Source organism: Chenopodium album, chromosome 24 (genome assembly GCF_948465745.1).
Source record: "Chenopodium album chromosome 24, dcCheAlbu1.1, whole genome shotgun sequence".
Taxonomy (NCBI): Eukaryota; Viridiplantae; Streptophyta; class Magnoliopsida; order Caryophyllales; family Amaranthaceae; genus Chenopodium; species Chenopodium album.
In genome coordinates, this window is record NC_137857.1 from 8,906,084 (window position 1) to 8,929,169 (window position 23,086).

Genomic DNA, 23,086 nt, shown 5'->3' on the forward strand with positions numbered 1-23,086 from the left:
AATTTCTGATCTGATCTATATCATAGAACTAATAGAAAAGGTAATGATAAAATTCTGATTATCATACCTAGTTTAAATTTAAAGTGAATTATATTCTATTTATAAACACAAACTTTCATATGTGAGCCAGATTTTTTTTTATTTTTTTTTATTTTTAAGAGAATAATCAAGGTTACTCAGTCAGTTAGAGGTTACTCACTTGGTCAGGATTACTCACTCATTCAGGGGTTACTCGGTCAGTCAGGAGTTACTTAGTCAGGGAATACTCGGTCGGTTAGGGTTACTCAATCAGGGGTTACTCGGTCGGTCAGGAGTTACTCGGTCGATCGGGGGTCGGCCAACCCACACAAAAATTTCACATCTATAAATTGACATCTAATCTTTTTTCTTTGTTTTTTTTTTTGTTTTTTTTTTTTTTTTTAAGAAAACATCTCATCTTCTTACTTACCTTTGATTAATTCAACCATAAACCGATTTAGCTATATAATTTGTCATCCATAAACGTATTTTGTACTCAATCATCATCTTCTACTTGCATACCTTAATACTTTTCAACAAAAAATGAATATTCTTGCACTGAGAATATCTTCTTGTTTACGTACTCTAATTTGATAAGTCAACGAGCTCAATTGTACCATAACATGCATGCATATATAAGCATAAAATCCATTGTGGTCGGCATATATATAACATAAAATCATAATTGTTTGATTATTATTGTATCGTTCCATCAGACTTAAGCTAGAACCCTATTCTCCCTCCAGATCTCTCCAATTACTTATGTTTTTTAAAGAAAATGTTACTCTAACCCTAACATTTTTTTTTTTTTTTTTTTAGTTTGGCCTCTTAATAAAAAATTTCTAGTCCCACCACTGACTCTTAAGTCTTAACAATAGATTACATATAGAGGCCGGTACATAGAGAATATAAAGTCGAATATCTGATCATGGTTGCTTGTGTGTAGATAAGAAAGCTGATGAATCGGAGTATGCTGATGAGAGCAACCCAAGTAACACTATTGAAGCTGATACTGAGGTGATCGGAGAAACTGCTCCGGCAACAACTCTCCTAGAAAAACTTATAGAAGATGCTCCAAAAGTTATTGAAGAAGTGGTTAGTACTTATGCTAATAAGACAGAGAATCTGGCTACAGAGTTGTAAGTTATATTACCTTTTCTATACTGCCTATCTAATTTGTAAATCATTGGATCATTTTTTTTTATTAAGGGAACATAGTATTTTTATGTAACGATTTTAAACAAAATTAAATTCTAGAACATCTTTATGGAACAAATAAAGGGATCGGATTAGGGTTAATCATTGCCCAGATGAAATATCCCCGTATGTACTCATAGATAGACAATTTGTCTTCTGATTAATACTACTCTCTAGCTTTTTGTAAATGAACAAAAAAAAATAAAAATAAAGAGTAAGGTTAATACTCAATAAGATTGTTTTGGTGATAATATTGCAGGACAAAGGATATTCCAGTTGCCGAACCCAAAGACTCTACTCCAGGTAATTTTTAATTATAATTAAGCATGCAATAATGTACTTCTTTAGTGTCAAATTTTATCATTCTAATATATATACTAGTTAATGACCAATGCACGTACTTTCTTACAATTTGCGTAACACATAATTCTGACAATTGATATCCTTATTTTAAAATTAGTTTACGCCATTGAAAAATAACACGATTTTGACAATTAATATCCTTATTTTAAAATTAGGTTATGAAATTAAAAAACATAATATACCCATGATAGTTAGATTATTACAAATTCTTGTATGTGTGTGGCAAGTCATCATGGCCGGGTTACTTCATTAGTGTTACAGGGGTTACTCAGGTAGTGCTGTAGGGGTTACTTTGTAAGTGTCTTCATCAGTGTTATAAGGGTTAGTGTTTTATTTAAGGGTTACTCGGTCAATATTATAAGGATTAGTCGGCCAGTGTTATAGAGGTTACTTTGTTCTTTTACATACTGCCACATGATGTTTTGTCGCACACAAAAGTTGGTGTTAAATTATTATTCCCTACATATTACTAAAGCTGTTAACGTTTATGGACGTGATTGCAGCAACTGAAGAGAAGAAGAAGCCAGAGTTCTTTAGCAAAATAAAGAATGGAGCTGAAAAGGCCAAGGAAGAGCTACAAAGTAAAGCCAAGGAAGAGCTCAAGAAGGTAGAAGGCGGTCTTACGGAAGCATACAAAGCATTCACATCAACATACAAGGCCACACCAATTGAGCAACAACCTAAAGATGACAAGAAACTCGAAGCAAAAGATATCAAAACCGATGAAGCAAACGTGCCTGTGCCATTGTCGAGTCCAACTCCAACAGGGCTAGATCATCAAGATGATAATGTTGTGGCTGCTACTAGGGCGGCTGAGCCAACAAAAACGGAGGCAACGACGACGGAGGCAGCTAGTCAACCAGGAGATAACCCTGAGAATAAGCAAGAGATAAATTGTTTCACCTATTTGGCAGAAGAGCTACAAAAGGTGTGTGCAACATGGAACAACAACAACAAGAAGAAAGAAGACTAGTGTTTTATATTTTAATTTTTTTTTGCATGGATATATGTAAATGTATCCAATGGTGTATAATTGGTTTTAATTTGTAATTTTAACTTTGTATTGAATTGGTTACAAGGTTGCATGTATGACCTTGTTGGGTGTGGAATGATTGCAAGGATACTTTGTGAATACCATGATATTAATTGATCCTTTTGTTATATTTTCATGCATGTACGCAAAATTATTGTTGTATTAAGACTTACAAGTACATAGTTATTTTAGTAATAATTTAAAAGATAAATAATACTCTTTTCTTTTTCTATTTTGAATGTACATTTTTAAAAAAGGTAAGGATAAGAGGATTCGATCAGACCTCATCAATGCTCACGGTTTTTTTAACTTAGTTTCTTTAGTTTGAAAATTATGTACCTAACTAAGCAATTATACTATGGATTATTTCCATACACTCTCTGACTCTTTGTTTATGAAATGGATTTCTTATAATTTTTAATAATAAATTAAACCTAATTATTACAATTTAATAGAGTATAAAACATATTCTTGGACCTCAACCATGAGCTTAATCTCTCAAAAAAAAACCATGAGCTTAATCTTTTGGTTGAATTGGTTCACTAACATGATATCAGAGCCAGTGTGACACAAAATTCATGAATTTCAATGTCATCCACCCATCCTTTCAAAGTGGAATATTTCACGCAGGGTATGCGGGAATCCACATGTCAAGCCCAAAGGGCTGTCATGTAGGGGTGAAAGTTCGGTTATTGCCCAAACCGAAATCGAACCACAAGTTTTTAGATTTTGCAAACCACACTGCACCACTTTAGCTTTAAAACCGAACCAAACCAAACAACCTAAATTTCGGTCTTCTTGAAAAAAACCAAAGCGCACCGAATTTTCCAATCAAGCATCATAAACATAAAATATTGCAAAAGAACCGAACCAAACCACACCAAACATTAACCAAACCAAAACCCACAACGACCCAACCCACCTTATTTCACCACCCTTCATCCCTTCCACCCAAACCCTAACCCTAGATCGACCCAAAACTACCTACCACCACCGCAATTCAATCACACACCACCATAAAATTAAAGTAGAAAAAAAAACTCAAACCTCAAATTCCACCGGAAAACCTCAAATTTGGGTTTAAAGGTCAAATTCGACCATGAAAACTCTAGATCTAGGGTTTTCATGGTCGAATTTGACATGAAAAACCTTTAGTTGATGACCTTGATGGAGTTTGAAAAACCCTGTAATGTTCGCCGATGGTGATGCGGGCTGGTGGGGAAAAGAGGAGATGAGAGTGATAGAGGAGAAGAGATCAAAGAGGAAAGAGAATGGGCGCAAGTAGAGAAGAGGAAAGGAGAGAGAGTGAGAAGACCGAGAACTGAGAAGAGGAGAGAGAGGGCGGAGAAGTGAGAAGAGGAAAGGAGAGGTGAGAGGAGGAAGTTAGATTAGGGTTTTATTTGCTTTATATACTTAGGGGTAAAATTTGTTGGGCTAGGGTATTTTTTGGGTGTTTTACTTTCTCAACCCGAAACCGAACCGAAAATTGAAATTTTTTTTCAAAACTGAAACCAAATCATATTTGTTATTCGGTTCGGTTTTCGATTTGGTTCGATTTTAAACCGAGTTTGTTTCACCCCTAGCTACTTTCATGTGATGAGGGAGCGTGATATAGTATAAAACATATTCATGAGTCTCAACCAATACTCATAATATTAAGTTAGGTACATAGTTGCAAAAACAATCCCTTAAGTTATTTTTTATATTAAGCTAGGTACATAGTTGCAAAAACCAATCCCTTAAGTTATTGTTTCTTGAATTGATCGATCTAGTTAAGTTATTTTGCATTAATAACATTTATTTAAGTTATTTTTCATGTGAAAATACAAGTTTATAAGTTGTTTATCAAATGACAATGCAAATAAATCAACAACTTTTTATTAAATATGGGCCAACTACATGATGATTATTAGACATTTTTGTAGATTTAATTACGGTTTTACCACTTGATAAACGAATTTTGTTTATCAACATACGTGGTAAACTAGGGGTCTATCATTTTTCATTGTATCTTTTTTTTTTTTTTACTTTAGAACTAATTATTGGCCTGAGCGATGTCCTGATGTATTATAATATAAATTAATAATAAGTTTGATCAAAATTAATTAAGAAAGGTTAATGTTGAACAATATTTATAAGTATATTTATGGATCTTGCTGGCGTTAGGTAAGCATTTAAAATATTTCCTAAAGTAGTATTAATTTGGGAATACATGACAAAATCACGTGTCAATCGGTGTAATTAATAATGTTCATTTTTATTTAGGAAAAATGGAAAAGAAAAATCCAACCTTTGCACTTTTTTCTCCTAAAAATCCAACCTTCATTTTATTCCTAAAAAATCCAACCTTTATACCCCACCTTCTCCAACCGAGACGATACACGAATAAAGAAACGACTACCCAAAGTATGGTAAAAATTAATTTATACACTCGGACGTAAGGTTTACTCAGGACTATTTTTTGCTCATTTAATGGCTAAATAAACAATAATCATCAATATAAGTAATATACCCATAAATAATGAAATTTTCTTTGTGGAGGCGGATGTACCAAGCATGGTACATCCAGATTTTTGTAAAAAAAAGGCAGAAAGAACATATAGTTGTTCTGTAAAGAATGTATAACTGTTTTGTAAAGAGCATATAACTGTTTTACAAAGAACATCCAGTTTTATGTTCTTTTTGTATATCTAAAAAACATCCATAATACTAATAAAGAACATGATAATATTATGTAATGAACATTATTTATATTCACCTATCATAATCTAAAGACAAAATTTAAAAGAATATTTCACAGGAAACACTGGACAATTTGTCACAAATAAAATCAAATAATTAACGTGGAGATAAATAATATTACTCCGTATTTAACAAGTATTCTTTATAAAAATAGTGTCATGTTCATTGTTATTAATAGCTATGTTATTTTATTTTATTTAATATCTCTTAGCTTATATTCTTTTAATTATCACGTTCATTACATTTTAACAATATGTTTTTTCACTTTAGATATATATTATTTACAATTTTATAACATTTTCTTTTCGCTTTAACTAAATAATCTTTACATTTCTACAATGTTATTTCCGTTTTTTTTTGAACGGATGTACATGGTGGTACATCCGCCAACCGCCTCCATGAACCGCTTGATTGCATAAATAACCTATTACTCGGGATTGTTTGAGAGTCTTAAAGTAATGGAGTTGTAGCAAATGTTAGATTGAAGATGAATATGTAATTATATATAGATATCTACCATTGTGAAAAACAAATACTCCAAAATTAAAAACACTAGATGAAGCCCGTGCGATGCACGGTTTGTTTGTTTTTTTTTTTGTTTTTTTTTTTTGTATTTATGAGCTAAAATTTGTTATATACTTAGATAAAATTCATAATGTTAAAAGATAATATTTAATATTTAATTATTTTAAACTTAAAAATCTCATTCGCCAATTTTGCTTACGTGACATTTGAATTATTTAATTCTAAAATAAATTAATAATCTCTTATTTAATTGACTATTACTAAGATTTATAATCCTACATGGCGTGCTAAGAAAATTAGATCCTACGTGGCTCTCTAAAAACCCGGGAAAAAACTCCCCTTTATATATATATATATATTAGATTAGATTTCTACGCAAATGGGTGAGATCATGCACCCTTACGTTCGCAATATGTTTCATATGGCATGACATCATTTGGAAGGGTGGCGGTGGTTAGAAAATCATCCACTATAACTTTTTATACTACGTATTATCTAAAGATTCTTGGAGCACTTGATAATTCTTTATTTCTTTGCAACATAAAAAATTGAAATTGATTTTAATTTGTTTACAAAAAAATGATTTTTTTTTTTATTTTTCCAGTTAAGCGATCATTTATGCTAACAACAAAACTTTATCAATAAGAGCTTATATCAACTTGTAAAAATTGTTATAGGTTATTAAGGTATCGAGGTTTGAAACATGGGAACGCAACAACACTTGTTAAAAAATCTTCCATCCAATTGGAATCTGATCCGACTCTTTAGTTCCAAGAAATTATAGCAGAATGAAAGAGAAGAAAAGATAGAGCTAATGTCTAGTCTGCAGAAATGTTATTTCTCCTTGTCTTGATTATTCTCATTGATGATTATATACTACTCCTACGCTTGAAAAAGTAAAGTAAGGGACTGTTCTCATTAACTGAACTCAGTTGAATTGAACTGAACTGAACTGAATATTTTATAAGATAAGGAAATTAGGAGCTGAACTGAACTGAATATTTTATAAGAGAAGCTAAGGAAATTAGGACCTGAACTGAACCGAGAAACTTAAATTAAAAGAGCTGAACTGAACTGAAAATAATCTTATGAGAACAGACCCTTAAGTGTAAGATTTAGGTGGATATATAAATAAGAAATAGAGTAAGAAGGTGAGTGATTATAAGATAAAAATGGACAAACACTGAATCCCCATCATTTGTACTAATAAGAGTTACCCAAGTGATTACAAATAAAATAAATTTCAATAAGATATAATAAGTTTGGTAAGTTTAGATCAGCTCAGGTAAGCTCAACTAAGCTTAGATAAGATCAGTTCAAACAAGTAAAAATTAGATAAATAGAACACATCCTAAGTTTCTTATGCATCCTACTATTAACATACATAGTAGAGTCCACATTATGTTGAATAAAAAAAATAACAAGAAAGTACATTCTACATACTTTGTACAGTAGATGATATTTGCATTTCAGCAACTTTTCAATGGTAGGGGTTACTTATTCAGGGATCACTTATTCAGGGGTTACTCATTTGAGGTTTACATGTAAGGGTTACTTATAGGGGTTATTTACTCAGTCGGTTAGCGCGTTTTCAATGTGAAAGTAATTTCTGATCGATCGAGTAACTCTTGAATAAGTAACTCCTATAATTTACCCTTGATCAAACGAGTAAACCTTGAATAAGTAACCCTAACCAAATGAGTAACCCTAAATAAGTAGCCCCAGAATAATAACCCCTACAAGTAACCTCTAACCAAACGAGTAACCCTTACAAGTAACCCCGGTCACACGATATGGACAGCAACATCTCATTTTGTTTTAATGACATCCTCGTGTCCAAATCATATCCATCAGTACAACGTATCCAATTCTATGGAACCTATATCTCAAACATTTCACCTTTTTTCTCTTTAAATAACAAAAACACATTTAACTTGAGCTTTATTATTACTAATCACAAACTTCACTACAGCAAATAGCCAAAATATTGGCAATAACTAGGGGTGAGCAAAAAATCAGGGTACCCTGAATCGGAACCGGAACCTGTTAGGAACCGCAGGTTCCGGAACCGGAACCTGTACAAGAGGTTCCGGTTCCGGGTAGCAAATTGGAGAACCTGTTGTAACAGGTTCCGGATCAGGTTCTCAATTTTTTGGAACCGGAACCTGTAGGGTACCCTGTACCTGATAAAAATATCACTTAATTTTTAATTATACACTAATTTGTACTCAATTTTTAAATAATATATATCAAAATTGAAATTATAAAAATATATATCTTAAATTTGTAAGATAACTACTATTAGTTTGTCTTATTTGCGAGCTGTAAACATTATAAATTAGTGACTAACCGGTTTTTTATTAAAAAATCTACAAAAAGTTAGTGAGTATCTTATAATACAGGGTACCCTGAATCGGAACCGAAACCTGTAGGTTCCGGTTCCGGTTCCCAATTTCTAGGAACCTGTTCAACAGGTTCCGATTCCGGTTCCCATTTTGAGGAACCTGTTGCAACAGGTTCCGGTTCCGGTTCTTGAAATTTTTACAGGGTACCCTGTTATGCTCACCCCTAGCAATAACCATCCAATTTCCAAGTCAAGCCGTCAACCCCTCCCCTCTTTCCTCACTCTCTCCTAAATCCCTCTTTTCACACTTTCTCTCTCTAAAAAAACACACAAAAATGCTTTCTCTCTCTTCAACTCCACTTTGACTTCCTCCACTCTCTCTCCTCCACCAATCCAATGCCGGAATCTTCCCTCTAATCCTCCCTTTTCCGGCGACTTCTCCGGCGAATCCTCCGGCGCCGATGACGACGACGATGCTCATCGACTCGCGCACCGCCTTCTCCGATTCCAACGACATCAGCAATGGCAGCAGCATCTGCTGCGCCGCCACAACAACAACCACCGCCACCGCAATCGCCGCCGACAATTCTCTCTCCTCCACTCCTTCCTCCGCCGCACTCCTCCGTCTCTCCGAAAACCTCGATTCCTTGTTCCAACCCTCCCTCTCCGACTCCGACACCTTCGCCGACGCTAAAATCGTCGTCGCCGGCGATTCTCGTGAAGTCGCCGTTCATCGCTGTATTCTTTCCTCTCGTAGCGCGTTCTTCAGGTCGGAGTTTGCAGCAAAGAGAGAGAAGGAGAAAGAGAAGGAGAAGGAGAAGGAGAAAGATAGAATGGTGAAGCTTGAGGTTAAGGATATGGCGGGTGATTTTGAGGTCGGGTTTGAGTCGTTAGTTGCGGTTTTAGGGTATTTGTATAGTGGAAAAAGTAGGCAGTTACCTAAAGGTGTTTGTGTTTGTGTTGATGATGATTGTTCTCATGTTGCTTGCCGTCCTGCTGTTGATTTTGCTGTTGAAGTTCTCTATTTATCTCATAAATTTGAGATCGTTGAATTGGTTGCTCTTTATCAGGTAATTTTATCGTTTTGTAATTTGATTTTGTTTGAATTTAAACATTTGAATTGTTTGTGTTGATCAATTGAGTTGAAGTTGAAGGTATGTTGATTCATAGTGTATGTTAATTGGGAATTCTGGATTTAGTTGTCGCGTTACTAGTTCAAATTAGACTATCGATTATTATTCTGGACTGGATGAGCATTTTTTTTTTACTTGATTTAGTATGAAGAAGTTCAAGGTTTAACTTAGGATTTAAGCATTATTGCAACTTTTTGTTTTTGCAAGTTTGATCTTAGCTTAGTTTATGTCTGTTGTAATGCAATAATGGTTTCGCCTAATGGAAAGGACTTTTCGTACCTTTCGGTTGCTTGAGACGTAGCTTTTGCTTTATGGTTTCTTATGGAATGGTAATTTACTTTCCTTTCTTCTCCCAGTAACATGATTTATCCTATTTTTGTGAATAAAAGATAAAGACTTTGGAAAAATATCTGCAAAGGAGTTAGGCGGGATTAGGATATTAGGCATAAGATTAAGGTGGTGTAAGGATATTACTCCTTATGTCTATTAGATTTTTATTTTTGTTTAGGTGAGTAAGTAGTCTGTAAACCAATTTTAGTAATATGTACTACAAGGTTATGATCAAGAGTGAGGATTTTCTCGGAATAAATTAGTGAACCTCGTTGTGCTGCAAATTTAGTCAAGGATGGCGCATTAAGTACTTACCATGAAAATTACTGAAGAATTTATGTGCTTGGTAATTGGCAAGCTTAAAATGAAACATTTCTGTGCTGCACCTTAGTTTAATGATCTGAACTTTATATTTGATTTGTTGAGATTAGCAAAACAAATTCATCTTAAGAAAGGACCAAGTTTTGTTTCATTTCAGTATTAGTAGGCCTGAAGACAATTTGTCTCAAATGCAGCTTCAACAGGAAGATTATGATTAACATTAATGAAAATAATGCACATTTTCTAATTTAGTGATTATATGATTCAGCAAAATAGGAGGTGGACTCAAAATTCTGAGCACTGTAAAGGGAAGCATATTAGTAAACTGGATTTAGCTCATGATGAAGATGGAACATGATACAGGTTTTTGATCTGGCTGTTATTGGGGCCATTTTTCACATTATTACAGATCTGGAACTTTTAGGCTGCTTTTCTTTTAGCAATGAATGATGGAATGTAGAAAAGGATGTGCTTTATTTTTGTCTGCTTATGACTATTTGAGTGACCAACATCATGTAATTGTCAATCAGTCTGAGTTAAACAGAGTTTGAGCTCTTGCATGGAATTCCGAATGTTTTTGGTGTTACAAGCTTTTTTGTAGGTGAGGGTAAAACAATGTAGGGCGTCCTTATTGATTAAAATATTTGAAAACACTCCTGATGACGTATCTTCTTAAAAGAAACGACATGGAGCACATGGAAGGTGGATTCAAGTTCTATGTTCCATTAAGCTGCTTTCTGGTTCTAGGTTCCAAGGGTTGGCGCATAAAGCATTAGTTGTCTAACCTATAATCTGACTGCACTTACTTTAGGGTGAGACACATTTGAATGATTTGATCATGGTTAATAAATCTTATTTACATCCAGAAGCACTTTAAGCCCCGGATCTTAGTGCTTATTGGATAAAAAAAATGTTTATGTTGGTTGACTATATAAGAATAAAGTAATATGACATATCTCCTTAGCCACGAGCCTCTACTTTGTTGAAAATGATCATGAATTTGAGGACACTAAGTCTGGCACTCTCTTAGGAGGACTCTTGACTATAAGGGATGCAGATTCAAGCCTGAGGTTGGGAACCAAGTTGCAAGAGATTTACCAGCTGTTTAGGACTACGAGACACATTTCCAAAACATAAATCCTTCTTTCTGTATGGTATTCTCAACTGTTGTCAAAATTATTGATCAGCTTGCTGAAAAAAATGTACTTTCTTCCCATCGAAAGTAAATGGATGGTTGGGTAGTCAAAATTATTGATCAGCTTGCTGAAAAAAAGTACTTTCTGCCCATTGATGATAAATGGATGATTGGATAGTCAAAATTATTGATCAGCTTGCTGAAAAAAAGTACTTTCTGCCCATTGGAAGTAAATGGATGATTGGATATAATCTAATCCATAATCATTACGTCTAGTCCTGAAAAATTTTCTTGAACTTGAAACTTGAAGTTAGACCCCCATTTAGAAGAGTCCCTTTAGTAGTTGCTGAGTTGTTTTAAATTTATATTTCTATTTTTACTAATTCTTTTAGCCATAGTATTTCTTATATTTCTTAATCTTCTATATTTATGTTGTAATTTGCTATGGCTCTGAGGACTTGCCTGTTCCATGGGTGCGTTGATCATAATTTTAAATTTTAATGGGTCATAGCTTGTTTCTTTTTCATTCCTTCCATTGCCTCAGAGGCTGACTATGTTTGGCTTATCTCTCAAAAAGAAAATAGGCTGACTATGTTTGGCTTTATGGACTTCTTGATACCAGCAGCCTTTTCCTCTCTATATATGATGGCTATGAATAAGAGTAACCAGTTCAACTTTGGAAGCCCGAAGCCCATTATTATTACTAATAATAAACGCATAATAAAAGCTCACCTGTGAAATTCTGCATTAAGAGTAAGGTAAAACTGAGAGAGTTCCTAACCACGGGTCCATAGGAATAAGATAGTTTTTTTTTTTTAATCTAGTGGATAACATTAAGCTGGATTTTGCAATTGTTTTGGTAAAGTTTGTGTACACTTGAGAAACACCCCCCCCTCCCTCTTTGTCTTAGACTGGTGCATCTTACTAGAATTTGGAAGATGATATGTACCAAAATTCTTTACATGTACACAAGGCTTGTCCTTATTGTAGATTTGAATTCACCTGGTTGTGTATGGACGGCCATAGTTTGATGTTCTCATTGAAGATGTTCAATAGTAGGGGTGACTAGGTCATAGCATTTTCCGAGTTTAGTCTTGAGTTTCTTTCTCCAGTCGAGCTCTTACCTGAGTGGAATTCTGGCCAATTCAATCACAAGTAGCTTTCAAAATTTGTCTCATTTCGTCATCACACCTAGGCTACGGGTTATTTGATTATTGATCTAATTGTTAGCATGTATAAGGAGAGAAAAAAAAAATAGTGTTGATTTGAATTTATATCTCAACCCCCACGACCCCACCCTTTTGAATTTTGGATTTTAGAATTCTGGATGTAGAACTTCTTTCATCTTTGACTTTTAAAAATTATATTGCATACAGAAATTTAATATGTGTAGAATAATAGTATCTCACTATCCAACTAGAAATTAGCCTTGACTCATCTATGGAGAACTGAAATGTTCATACTAGATTCACATGCTTGTTGGTGGTAAACTGGTAACATCATCTTTCTAAATCCCACTTATGCAAAGCTTGTCTGATGCTATCATGCTAACAAATGCATGCATTGATAAAAACTCTTCCCATCCACTGTCATATGCTATTAGAAGGGATTTGAAGGCAAAATATCATTCGTTCTTCCCATTCAGTCAATATCTAACTTGTGGCAGTTTGAATGTTCTTCTATATATCAGAGGTTTTGTAATTATTTAGGAACAAGCATAGAAGGTATATGTTTCTTTTTTTGAACAAAGGGAGGAACTTCAAGGATGAGTTGTTCCTATATTGCCAAGATTATAACTTTCTTTTTATGTTAGCTTTTTTTGTTCTTTTTTTTGTTTTTTTTTGTTTTTTTGTTTTTTTTTTCTTCATTTATGTTAGATTGTTATGTGGCACTGACAAGATACCACTGGAATATTGGTCTCAAAATATCTTTAGGCCAGAGGTTTCACCATGCTTTATGAATTGTCAATACTGCGTTAATTATTTTGGCTTGGTAATTTCTTAATAAAATTTGTGCTTGCAGAGGCACCTACTGGAGATTCTTGACAAAGTCGCACCAGATGATGTTCTAATAGTATTATCTGTTGCTGAATTGTGCGGAAATGCATGTGAAAGATTGCTGGGAAGGTGTATTGACAAAATTGTGAGATCTGATGTTGATGTCACCACTCTTGATAAATCTTTGCCACAGCCTATTGTGAAACAAATAATTGACACACGCAAGGAGCTTGGTTTTACCGAGCCTGGATTTGTTGAGTTTCCTGATAAACACGTAAAGAGAATTCACAGAGCTTTGGAATCTGATGATGTCGAGTTAGTTAGAATGCTTTTAAAAGAGCGGCATACGACTCTAGATGATGCATATGCCCTTCACTATGCGGTTGAACATTGTGATGCCAAGACTACCACGGAACTTCTTGAGCTTGGGACTGCAGATGTGAATCTTAGGAATCCAAGGGGTTATACTGTGCTACACATTGCAGCCATGAGGAAAGAGCCTAAAATAATTATATCCCTGCTGACCAAGGGAGCCCATCCATCGGATATTACTTCAGATGGAAGAAAGGCACTGCAGATAGCAAAGAGACTTACAAAATCTATAGATTTCTTTAAACCTACAGACCAAGGAAAGGACGCGCCAAAGGACCGTCTGTGCATTGAAATACTAGAACAAGCTGAAAAAAGAGAACCGTTGCTAGGGGAAGGTTCTGTTTCTCTTGCAAAGGCAGGGGAGGATCTCCGTATGAAGCTTTTATATCTTGAAAATAGAGGTAATGCTATATTTGAATGCAGACTTCACTTACTGCTAATATATGATGGTGTGAGATCCACCTTTTAGTCTGGTTTTTGGGGCTGAAGTAGAAGTGCTTATACAAGCCTATGAATGTGTTTTTTGACAATCAAACCTATCATTGCATTAAGGAATCAAAAAAGCACATCTTCCTGGAAAGTTTTTCTATGTTCAAATATCTACCATGCCAAGATAATTTCAACTAACAAATCTGCTTACGCTGGGAGCACTACCTTAAAAATCCCTGAAGGGATAAATTCTGCATTAACCATTGGAGATTACCCTGGTATACATGTTCCCCAACTGCTAGCAGATAGAATACGATGGAATAAGCTAACAGCAGGTCATAAGATAACCAATTTAGATCTGTTTTATCAATTTATGTTTTTTATCTTAGTAGCATAAAAATGCTCTAATAGGGGTATTGGGGAAGGAGGTATAAAGTATCTTAGTTCTTGGTGTGCTGAGGATTCAGTTTATGCATATAATTATTTTGGCATCTTTTGTTTAGTTTAGTTGGACTTTTTTATTCATTGCCGGCCCCTACAATCCCTCCATGAACACCCCCTCAGAGAAGAATTTATTAGCGTGAGTGTGTGAGTCATCAAGTAATGACAATGATATGAAAGGGTTTTCTTGCTGTAATTGTTCTTTTTCTAAAATTGAAGTGAAATCAATCACAGACTTGTCTATGGATGTTGTAGTAGCAAAGTTGGTATCTGTAGCTGAGCGTTAACCTCCTGTAAGAAAATTTTCCTTCATGTTTGGGTAGAAAGGTTTCTTTGAACCTTCTGATAGGAACACGAAGCTAACAAACTGTTATTTGATAAATGTATGCTTACGGGATATTTAAGTGAAACTAATTGCAAATCTTCTTGCTTTCCCATTTTCTCTAAAGATTTTGTTAATTTTTGGATGTTGGGTTTTTATTGAGTGCTCAGATGATATTTATATTCGGATTGATGATTGGTGGTTTTCTATTAAAGCTGCAGGCATCAGGATATCTTGTTGCCTGCTTTCTGTTGTCATTGTTGAGCCCACTTCTTAGAAAACACAAAAATACTGTACAAACCTATACATATCAAAAGTTTGTATTCTTGTTGCTTCTGAATATCATTTAGGTCTATCTTATTATCAGTTTAGATTGCCTATTCCTGCGTGGTAATTGGTGTTTGATATTTATTGACATGCATTTTGCTGTAACCTGAAAACAGTAGTAGACTTTTGCTGACGGTTTTATTAAAATTTGCTGATCTTTATATTAAAATTCAATGGAGGATTTAATAGGGAGATCGGCGAATTATTGATTTGGTTAACATCCTATTCTTTTCTCTCTCCCACTTTTTGGATATATTTTTACTATCAATTTTGGTCAATTTGTTATCTTTTTTTTTTTTTTTTTTTTTTTTGTTGCCTCCTTGTGGCATATGCCCTTTATTGACCGTGATGTCAGTATCTAATGTTCAGCTGGATATTTTTTTCAGTTGCACTTGCACGGCTACTTTTTCCAATGGAAGCGAAAGTTGCTATGGATATTGCTCAAGTGGATGGTACTTCAGAATTTACACTGTCAAAAAATATAGCTGATGCACGAAGAAATGCTGTGGACTTGAATGAGGCCCCCTTCATATTGAAAGCGGAACATTTACAAAGGATGAACGCATTATCTAAAACTGGTAAACAATCATTATACACTCCGCTGTAACTCTGTTCAATTCCTTTACAGTAGTAATTTTGAAATGTCTTTCAAATTTTTAAGGTTTGATTGTTCCCACTTCCCGTAATATGACAAACATTACTGAGAAGCAAAAATTTCTAGGACACTGTACAATGAGTACGTGATTTGTCTTGTGTTTGCTTAAAATGAAAATGATTTTTAAGATTCTTTTATGTACTATTGGTACGACAATTTCACGAGTTTATTTTGTTGAGGACCGAGGGTTGAAGATATGTACATGCAATAGAGTATTCATAGTTTATTATAATTTTTTATTGGCAGTTGAGCTTGGAAAGCGCTTTTTTCCACGGTGCTCTGAAGTTCTTAATAAGATTATGGACGCTGAGGACCTGTCACAGCTCGCATTTTTAGGACAAGATACCCCAGAAGAAAGACAAAGGAAGAGAAAAAGATATCTAGAACTACAAGACGCTTTAACAAAGGCCTTTACAGAGGATAAGGAAGAGTTTGAACGTACCACATTATCGTCGTCATCATCGTCAACACCATTGGGGAAGCCTTATGGTAAAACCAATTTCAAAAGGTAACCCCTTGGCAGCATAATCACGTAATGCCTTCATTTGTATGATATGTATGTATGATAAATTTTCTATCTAATTTCTCTTTTTTTTTTTTTTTTTTTAATCTTGACTATTCTTGCTATCTTTTTGGTCTGTAGTATAATTTTTGACCAACTGATTAGCTATTACATGACAGAATTGTATTCTATACATCTTTATAAAATCATAATTATACCAGATTTAGGTACTAGCATTGAAGGCATACTCTTTTGTGAGATATTTTATCAGATTACAAGATTTATTCCTCATCATACGCCAAAAATAAATCGAGGTACACATTTTGTTCTGTTTTAAATTTCTGTAGTCTTTTCAATCGGAAACTATGATCTTGATTCTTGGCCAATGTATGATTTAGTATTAGAGATGAGATGCCACTGTTTGTAAATAAAAATTAATTGAGACCTCGTCGGCTTGTCCTGATAGAAAATTGAATACCTTATTATGGTATAGCTCTTGAATTAATAGAAGATTAGCAAAATTCGGTGTTGAATTGTCAATTGTTGTATCTGTGCTAGTTAATCGGCAGAATCTTAGAAAACTTTAGATATTAAAACACATCCTTTTTGAATGATAAATGAATTCACTTGAACTTTAATTTCACCACAACATTCATATACCATACACACGGTCTATCCATGATCATTTTTTTGCTCTTTAGCCATCTCCCAAATTACAAATTAAGTTAAAAATCTACCTGTATTTTTTACTGTATGATTAAGCTAAAACTAAATTGTAATTATCTCAATAAGGCCTTGTTCATTACACCTTATTTTTGGTGAAATAAAACTAATTTTATTATATTGAAATTTTTTTCACTGAATTTTTATGGACTTACGACTTACTATTCACTACAAAAGTAAAAGTTATCCATGTACAAACAATATTAGTAATAATAGTACTAACAATAGTAAGCTCCCTTGCTCTTTATTTCCACATTAAGTATTCATGTGGTCAAATAAAAAAAAAATTAAAAAAAAAAAAAAAAAAAACACTTTGATTATGAGTGAATTCATCGAGTGGTTTTTTTTTTATTATTTTTTTTTTTTTTCAAAAATAAATAAATATTAGATTGACTCGTTCATATGCCTTTTCATATTATATCCTCAAATAACATGTCAACTGTGTTGTAAGCATTAAAAAAAAAAAAAAAAAAAAAAAAGTAGTTTGTCCATTGAAGATTGTGCAAAAAACAAATGGTACAAAACGTAAAAGAATGAAGGTAATAGTGGTATGATTATTGAAAGTAGGGGAAAAAAGAATCTCCACTCCAGAGTGCTTTTAATGGGATTTGATCTCACAACTTCATAGTCGAGGGATACAAAGATTACAAACCTTTTCATTAGGTCAAGTCTTGTTTGATATTGAAAAATGGAAATTTAGAAATCCACATACAAGCAATAACTCTACGGAATGCTACAGTTTTTGCACTTGTAAATACTATGTAGAAGGTAGAGTACCATAACATAATTACAAGGCAAAGTGTTAAGTCTATTGCAAGGTACGGGGCTTGGGACTTGAGTCCTAAATCGGTCATATAGGGGTGGATGTGGGATTTGTATAGAACAATGGGCTCTCCTTCTCTTGAGCTAGCTTTTGGAGATAACTCTCCTATTGTCCTATATCCCAAAAACGATAAGAAAAAAAAGGCAATTTTTTGTGTCTTGCTTGATCACGAGAGTCGAGAGGACCAAAATTGGAGCTGCCTCGCTAAGACATAGGATAGGCTCAATTTTTCCAAGAAAACTCTAAATATGGTCCCTCGAATGTCCTAGACCATGGTGCCAAACTTAAGACGAGACAGCAACAAAATATGCACGAATAGCTTATGATTTGGAAAGTAGTGCCAAATTTTAAGGAGAATGTACGTACTGTTTAAATGGTTGCTTGTTAAAGTCAAAGATCTTGTTTTTTATTTTGGTGAAATCGAATAGGCAAGTCCCAAATGTTTTTCGTGGTGAGTGAGTCTGGGCGCATAGCATATATGGGCGAGTTATGTAAATAGGAGGGTAAGGAAGTAATTTCCGTTGATTCAATTTTTTGCTTCTAGAATAAGCTGACTCTCTAGTGGTACATTATAATGTACCATTATGCATGTATAATGTGCCATTAAAGTATAATTTGTCTGAATAGTACGTTTTGTGGACTATTACGAGTGTAGTGGTACTTTTTATCATCCTATAAGTTTCAATTTCTGGAAAAAGCGGACTCTCTGATGGTACATGTAATGTACCATTATGCATGTATAATGTACCACTAAAATATAAGTTATCTGAATAGTACTTTTTAATTGCAAAATTGTCATCCTATATGCTTAGAAATCAATAGGCACTATTAGTTGAGTTAATGTAGCTTAATGGGTCCATTTTTTTTCTCCTTAATTCTAATTAGTAATGATGTGTTAACTTGGATTGAATGCTAGTTTATTTGTCTATTATAGTTTCAACAGTTTGAAGGTGTGGAGAAAGTGATAATAAGGGTCCCCAATCTATTTACTTGGGTACATCTCATTTATTCGTAATTCGTCCCTTTCAGAGATTGTTAATACATTATCGTAGGGAATCAAATTCACTAGACATTACTGTCGAAGGTAAATTGGAAAATTAAAGTATTTCTTTTTATGTATATAACGATATAAAAGTGGTACATGTTCTAAGTTTATTAGCACAAAACAAGTTCATCAATTATTACATAGTACTATATTTTTGAAGATTTTTTATTTAATTTTTTTTTAATTCAGCAACAACAAAATTTAATACTTGTATCAATTAAGAAACAAGCATGAGGAAGAAATGTAACAATAGATGAGCATTACTATTACATGCCACTAGCAATATGCTCCATATGAAACACTCTTTCTGTCAAACAATTTCAAAATTATTGTCATTTTATTTAAACTACAAACACACGATTTCATCTAAACCCTAAATGATAAAATGAACGGATCACTTTTGTTCTGAAAGGAGAAGGTAAATTTAAAATCGCATTAGTGTCATTCATATTAGATGAATAGTTCTTCAAGGATACATCTAGAGATAATCATGCTAACAGTCAAAAACTATCCTACTCATTTGTTTGCTTTACGTTACATTATCTCAACTATTTAAGCACTTTTTTTTTCATTAGTCCTAATTACACTTAGACCCACCAAACTAATGTGCATTTTGCGGCTTCATTCATTCATACAAGTGTCAATTATTAACAACCAAATCGAATCCGCCAAGTGTCAATTTGTAGATCACTTACTAAATTAGGACCCCATTAACTTTCTGGTGATTTCCTTAATCTTATTTTAATACGAGTAATTACTACCACAAATCATTATTTAAGCTTATGTCAAGTGTAAAGTTGTCCACTTTGTCCTGTATATGAGAGGCATATTTATGCGGTCTGATTTTCCAACTTTATGATAGATGATGTTTTAATAGTACTACATGTATTATTCAAATAATTTTTTTTAAAAAGTCCCCAAAATGCACCCTTTGTGAAGGACATTTTTGTTACATGAAGAGTGTAAGTGTTCCATGGTACTCCTAATTGGATTATGAAATTAGAGTAGATCAACCTTGGCCCGGTCTTACTCGGTTCGAACCAGTTTATGCCAGATTTAGCTCAAGGATTTTGGCTCAACTCTTGAATTATTCCTGAGCAACCACGCGAAGGATTAGACCATTTTTAAAAGAAAAGTATTTTGAGAACTTTAGGCCTATGGGATGGTACATACTAGGTATCACAACAATTTCCAGGCACGGGCCATGAGACCCAAATACTCGAGCTGTGGTCAATTTATCAGCTTAGTATTATGAACTACAATGCAAATGTCGCCTATATGGATGTCTACCCGACTTTATAATAGACACTCTAATGTTTCTTGCTCAGTAAAAACCAAATACAAAAAAGATAGAAAAAAAATGAAGTTAGTGTTGTAATCAAGCATTTACATAAATAAGTGAGGTAATGCTTGATCAAATTGATCTACAACGGTTTCAAATTAATGTGTTGTAATCAAGCATTTATATGAATAAACACATGAGATATGAATTACTTGATTAAAACTGATCTGCAAAGGTTTACAATCAACACTAGCAAATATCCTGCTGATTACAACTTCAAATGTCCAAAAGTATGCTCTTACCTAAAACCCACTGAACAGTCATGCATATACAAAGGGATTATACAACATTCATTTTCTCCTCAAAAATCTATGGCTAATCAACTAGAACAAAGTAATCTCTACGTTGTTAGTATAATCGACATGAGATTAGCTAGATAATATAACTACAAGGACTACACAGAGTTCTAAATAATCTATCGAAACTTCTAATTTTGTCCAACCATCCGAAAGTGATCTGTTGTCTTTTCCTTTTCCTGCTGCATCTACCATTTAAGTGTCCTAGTGTCCTGCTCAAGAAGAAAACATCATGTTAGTATTATAAATTTTATGAATGTTGGAATTATCTCTTAAACCAATAGCGAAAGTAGTAACAAATAAGCAAGTTTTTTTACCTAATGGACAAGCTATTTCACCAACATTAGTATAGCCAATCAAGCTGCGAGGCTTAATCAAGTCCTCCAATTCATGTACAATCTTATTCTGATCAACACCAAACCCTGCTTCCTCTCTGTTACCTTCTTCACATATCACATCATCTGCCATAAGCTTCTCCCACATTATGTAGCTGCCAGAAGATAAGTCAGGACTGTTAGTCTCGGATGTCAGGTTAGATTTCTGATCTGGCATTAAGCTAGAGCCTAGATCAATCGCCGAGGAGCCAAGATATGAATTTAGTTCTGAGTGAGCAGCAGCCACTTCTTCCTTTGGGAATTGATCACCATGCTTTGCTATAAATGCCTCCAAAAAATTGTCATTTGATACCAATCGACGTTTCTTATGTACTTCTCCACCACCCAGAGCTTTGTTCTGCCTGTAATTTTGGAGCAGACGCTGAAATGAGTTAGTCTTTTTCATTGCCTTGGCAAGGAGCATAATGAACTCCTGTTGCTTCCATTCAACAGTCTTCATACGCTCTCCCATTGCAGCCAAGCACGTGTCTGAGTTCTGCTGCTGTTGCTTCAGATCAGATATCTCAACTTTCAGTGCCTCCTGCTCTTTCTTAAGAATTTCTATCTCAGTCTCCTTTTGATGCAGCAATCTAGCATTGCTGTTTGTACCATTACCCTGTGCTCGCCGCTTTATAGTCTTCAGCAAATCTTTCTTGCCCTTCTGAAACCCTGGATGTGCAAACTCCCATCTAACAAGATGGCCTGTTGACACTTTTCTGAATCCCTATACCAAGTATACATCCATATCAATATCACTACATAAATTTCATACAACCAGCAAAAATTGTACAGTAAGAAATACAGAACTCAAATCCCAATAAATGATATTATACTCTCATACCATGTAAATGAACCAGTTCAATCAAATTATAAGCAATAGAATATTACTTGTATTAATCAATGCTTTTCAATTCTATCTATAAGACTATAACTAATCACTATTTTTATTAATATATCTAATCTAGCAACAATTTCATCCAAAAGAGAACTATTAACACAATTAAAGTTGGCATAAAATAAGCATTTATTAAAAGTCCTAAATTTTAGGAATGATAAAGAATACAATACCCAATAAACAAAAAAATCCCACAAAAAATACAGTACACAGAGTACCCACAAACATATACGTACTTATATTTAAATGAGTGTATTAAGCACATGAACAATTAAAAATTGATTAAAATACAATTAAGTCGTATTACAAGACCTGAGATCAAATTCCATCTACATCAAAAATGTCCACACCTCCACACTAAACGTACTAAAACCCGAGAACAAATCCCGTCTACACAAAACATACTAAAACCCGAGATCAAATCTCGTCTACATAAAACATACTAAAACCCGAGATCAAATCCCTTCTAAGCCAAACAAAGCAATCAACAGTTCAACACCCAATGAACATATCAAAACTAGAAAAATTAAACCAAAAACAATCCAAATAATAATAAATGGAGAGAAATTACTTACATAGGTGTTAAGCTGACGAACAAAGCTGGAGAAATTGGAGTGTTTAAAATACTTAGAAAGCAAATCAGTGGAAAATTTATGTTCATCCCAAATAATAAAACTATTATATGATTCACCCCATGAAATAATATGATCACTTTCTGGGTTTTCAACCATATCAAAAGTTTTATTCAGAAAAGGGGGTGGTCCAAATTCATGTAAACTCATCAATGGCTTTGGCAACTCCATAATTTCATCTTCTTCAACTACTTCTTCCTCTTTCACTGTTACTCCATTAACATTATTAAGCTTGTTTTCAACACCGATTCCACCGTTGAGTTGTAATCCGAGTGATAACTCGTTTTTGGGGTCCATAATTTGGAAAAAAGAACTTTAGAATTTGCAGAGAGAAAAATGGTTTTTGGGGTTTTTTTTTTTGGGAAATTTGATGGTGAAGAGGTGGAGTGAGAATGAAAGATGGGTGTCTAAAAATGGAAAGGGGGAGGTGGGAAAAAAGTGTAAAAATCCAGAAAAAAATAATAAAGTGTCCACTTAGAAGTGGTGTTTACTTGCCATTTGTAGTAAGTATATGGTGTGTGATTTTGATTTGAAGCACTTTTTCTTTTTTTGTTTTTTTCTTTTTCTTTTTTTGTTTTTTTTTTTTTTTTTTTAAAAAAAAATCAAACAGTATTCGGCCTAATGGTAAGGATCGTATTTCACAACCTTGAAGTTATGGAATCAATTTTGGGGTGGCAATTCCCGCTTACTCCTCGTTCTCAAAGGAACTTGCCGGCTTGCCCACTTATTCATATCTGGTTGATTTGTGTAAGATTTCAATCCAACAAAAT

At 33.9% G+C, this 23,086-nt stretch overlaps 3 protein-coding genes across 3 annotated transcripts; 2 read left to right on the top strand and 1 right to left on the bottom strand.

Moving 5' to 3' along the window:
• Positions 1–561: 561 nt before the first annotated feature.
• On the top strand, positions 562–2,755 carry LOC145610519 (uncharacterized). The gene is made up of 4 exons (XM_081665842.1): positions 562–598; positions 965–1,157; positions 1,475–1,518; positions 2,082–2,755. The coding sequence occupies exons 1-4, from the start codon at positions 562–564 to the stop codon at positions 2,549–2,551; spliced, it is 744 nt and encodes a 247-aa protein (XP_081521968.1). The 3' UTR covers positions 2,552–2,755.
• A 5,745-nt stretch (positions 2,756–8,500) lies between these two features.
• LOC145612270 (BTB/POZ domain and ankyrin repeat-containing protein NPR1-like) lies at positions 8,501–16,477 on the top strand. The gene is made up of 5 exons (XM_081667648.1): positions 8,501–9,292; positions 13,164–13,911; positions 15,416–15,607; positions 15,931–16,192; positions 16,408–16,477. The coding sequence occupies exons 1-5, from the start codon at positions 8,684–8,686 to the stop codon at positions 16,418–16,420; spliced, it is 1,824 nt and encodes a 607-aa protein (XP_081523774.1). The 5' UTR covers positions 8,501–8,683; the 3' UTR covers positions 16,421–16,477.
• A 3,855-nt stretch (positions 16,478–20,332) lies between these two features.
• On the bottom strand, positions 20,333–22,743 carry LOC145612256 (heat stress transcription factor A-7a-like). Its single transcript, XM_081667633.1, has 3 exons — positions 22,260–22,743; positions 20,733–21,513; positions 20,333–20,627 (listed from the first exon to the last, which is right to left on the bottom strand). Exons 1-3 carry the CDS (start codon positions 22,611–22,613, stop codon positions 20,620–20,622), a joined length of 1,143 nt encoding a protein of 380 aa, XP_081523759.1. The 5' UTR covers positions 22,614–22,743; the 3' UTR covers positions 20,333–20,619.
• Between the last annotated feature and the right edge of the window lie 343 nt (positions 22,744–23,086).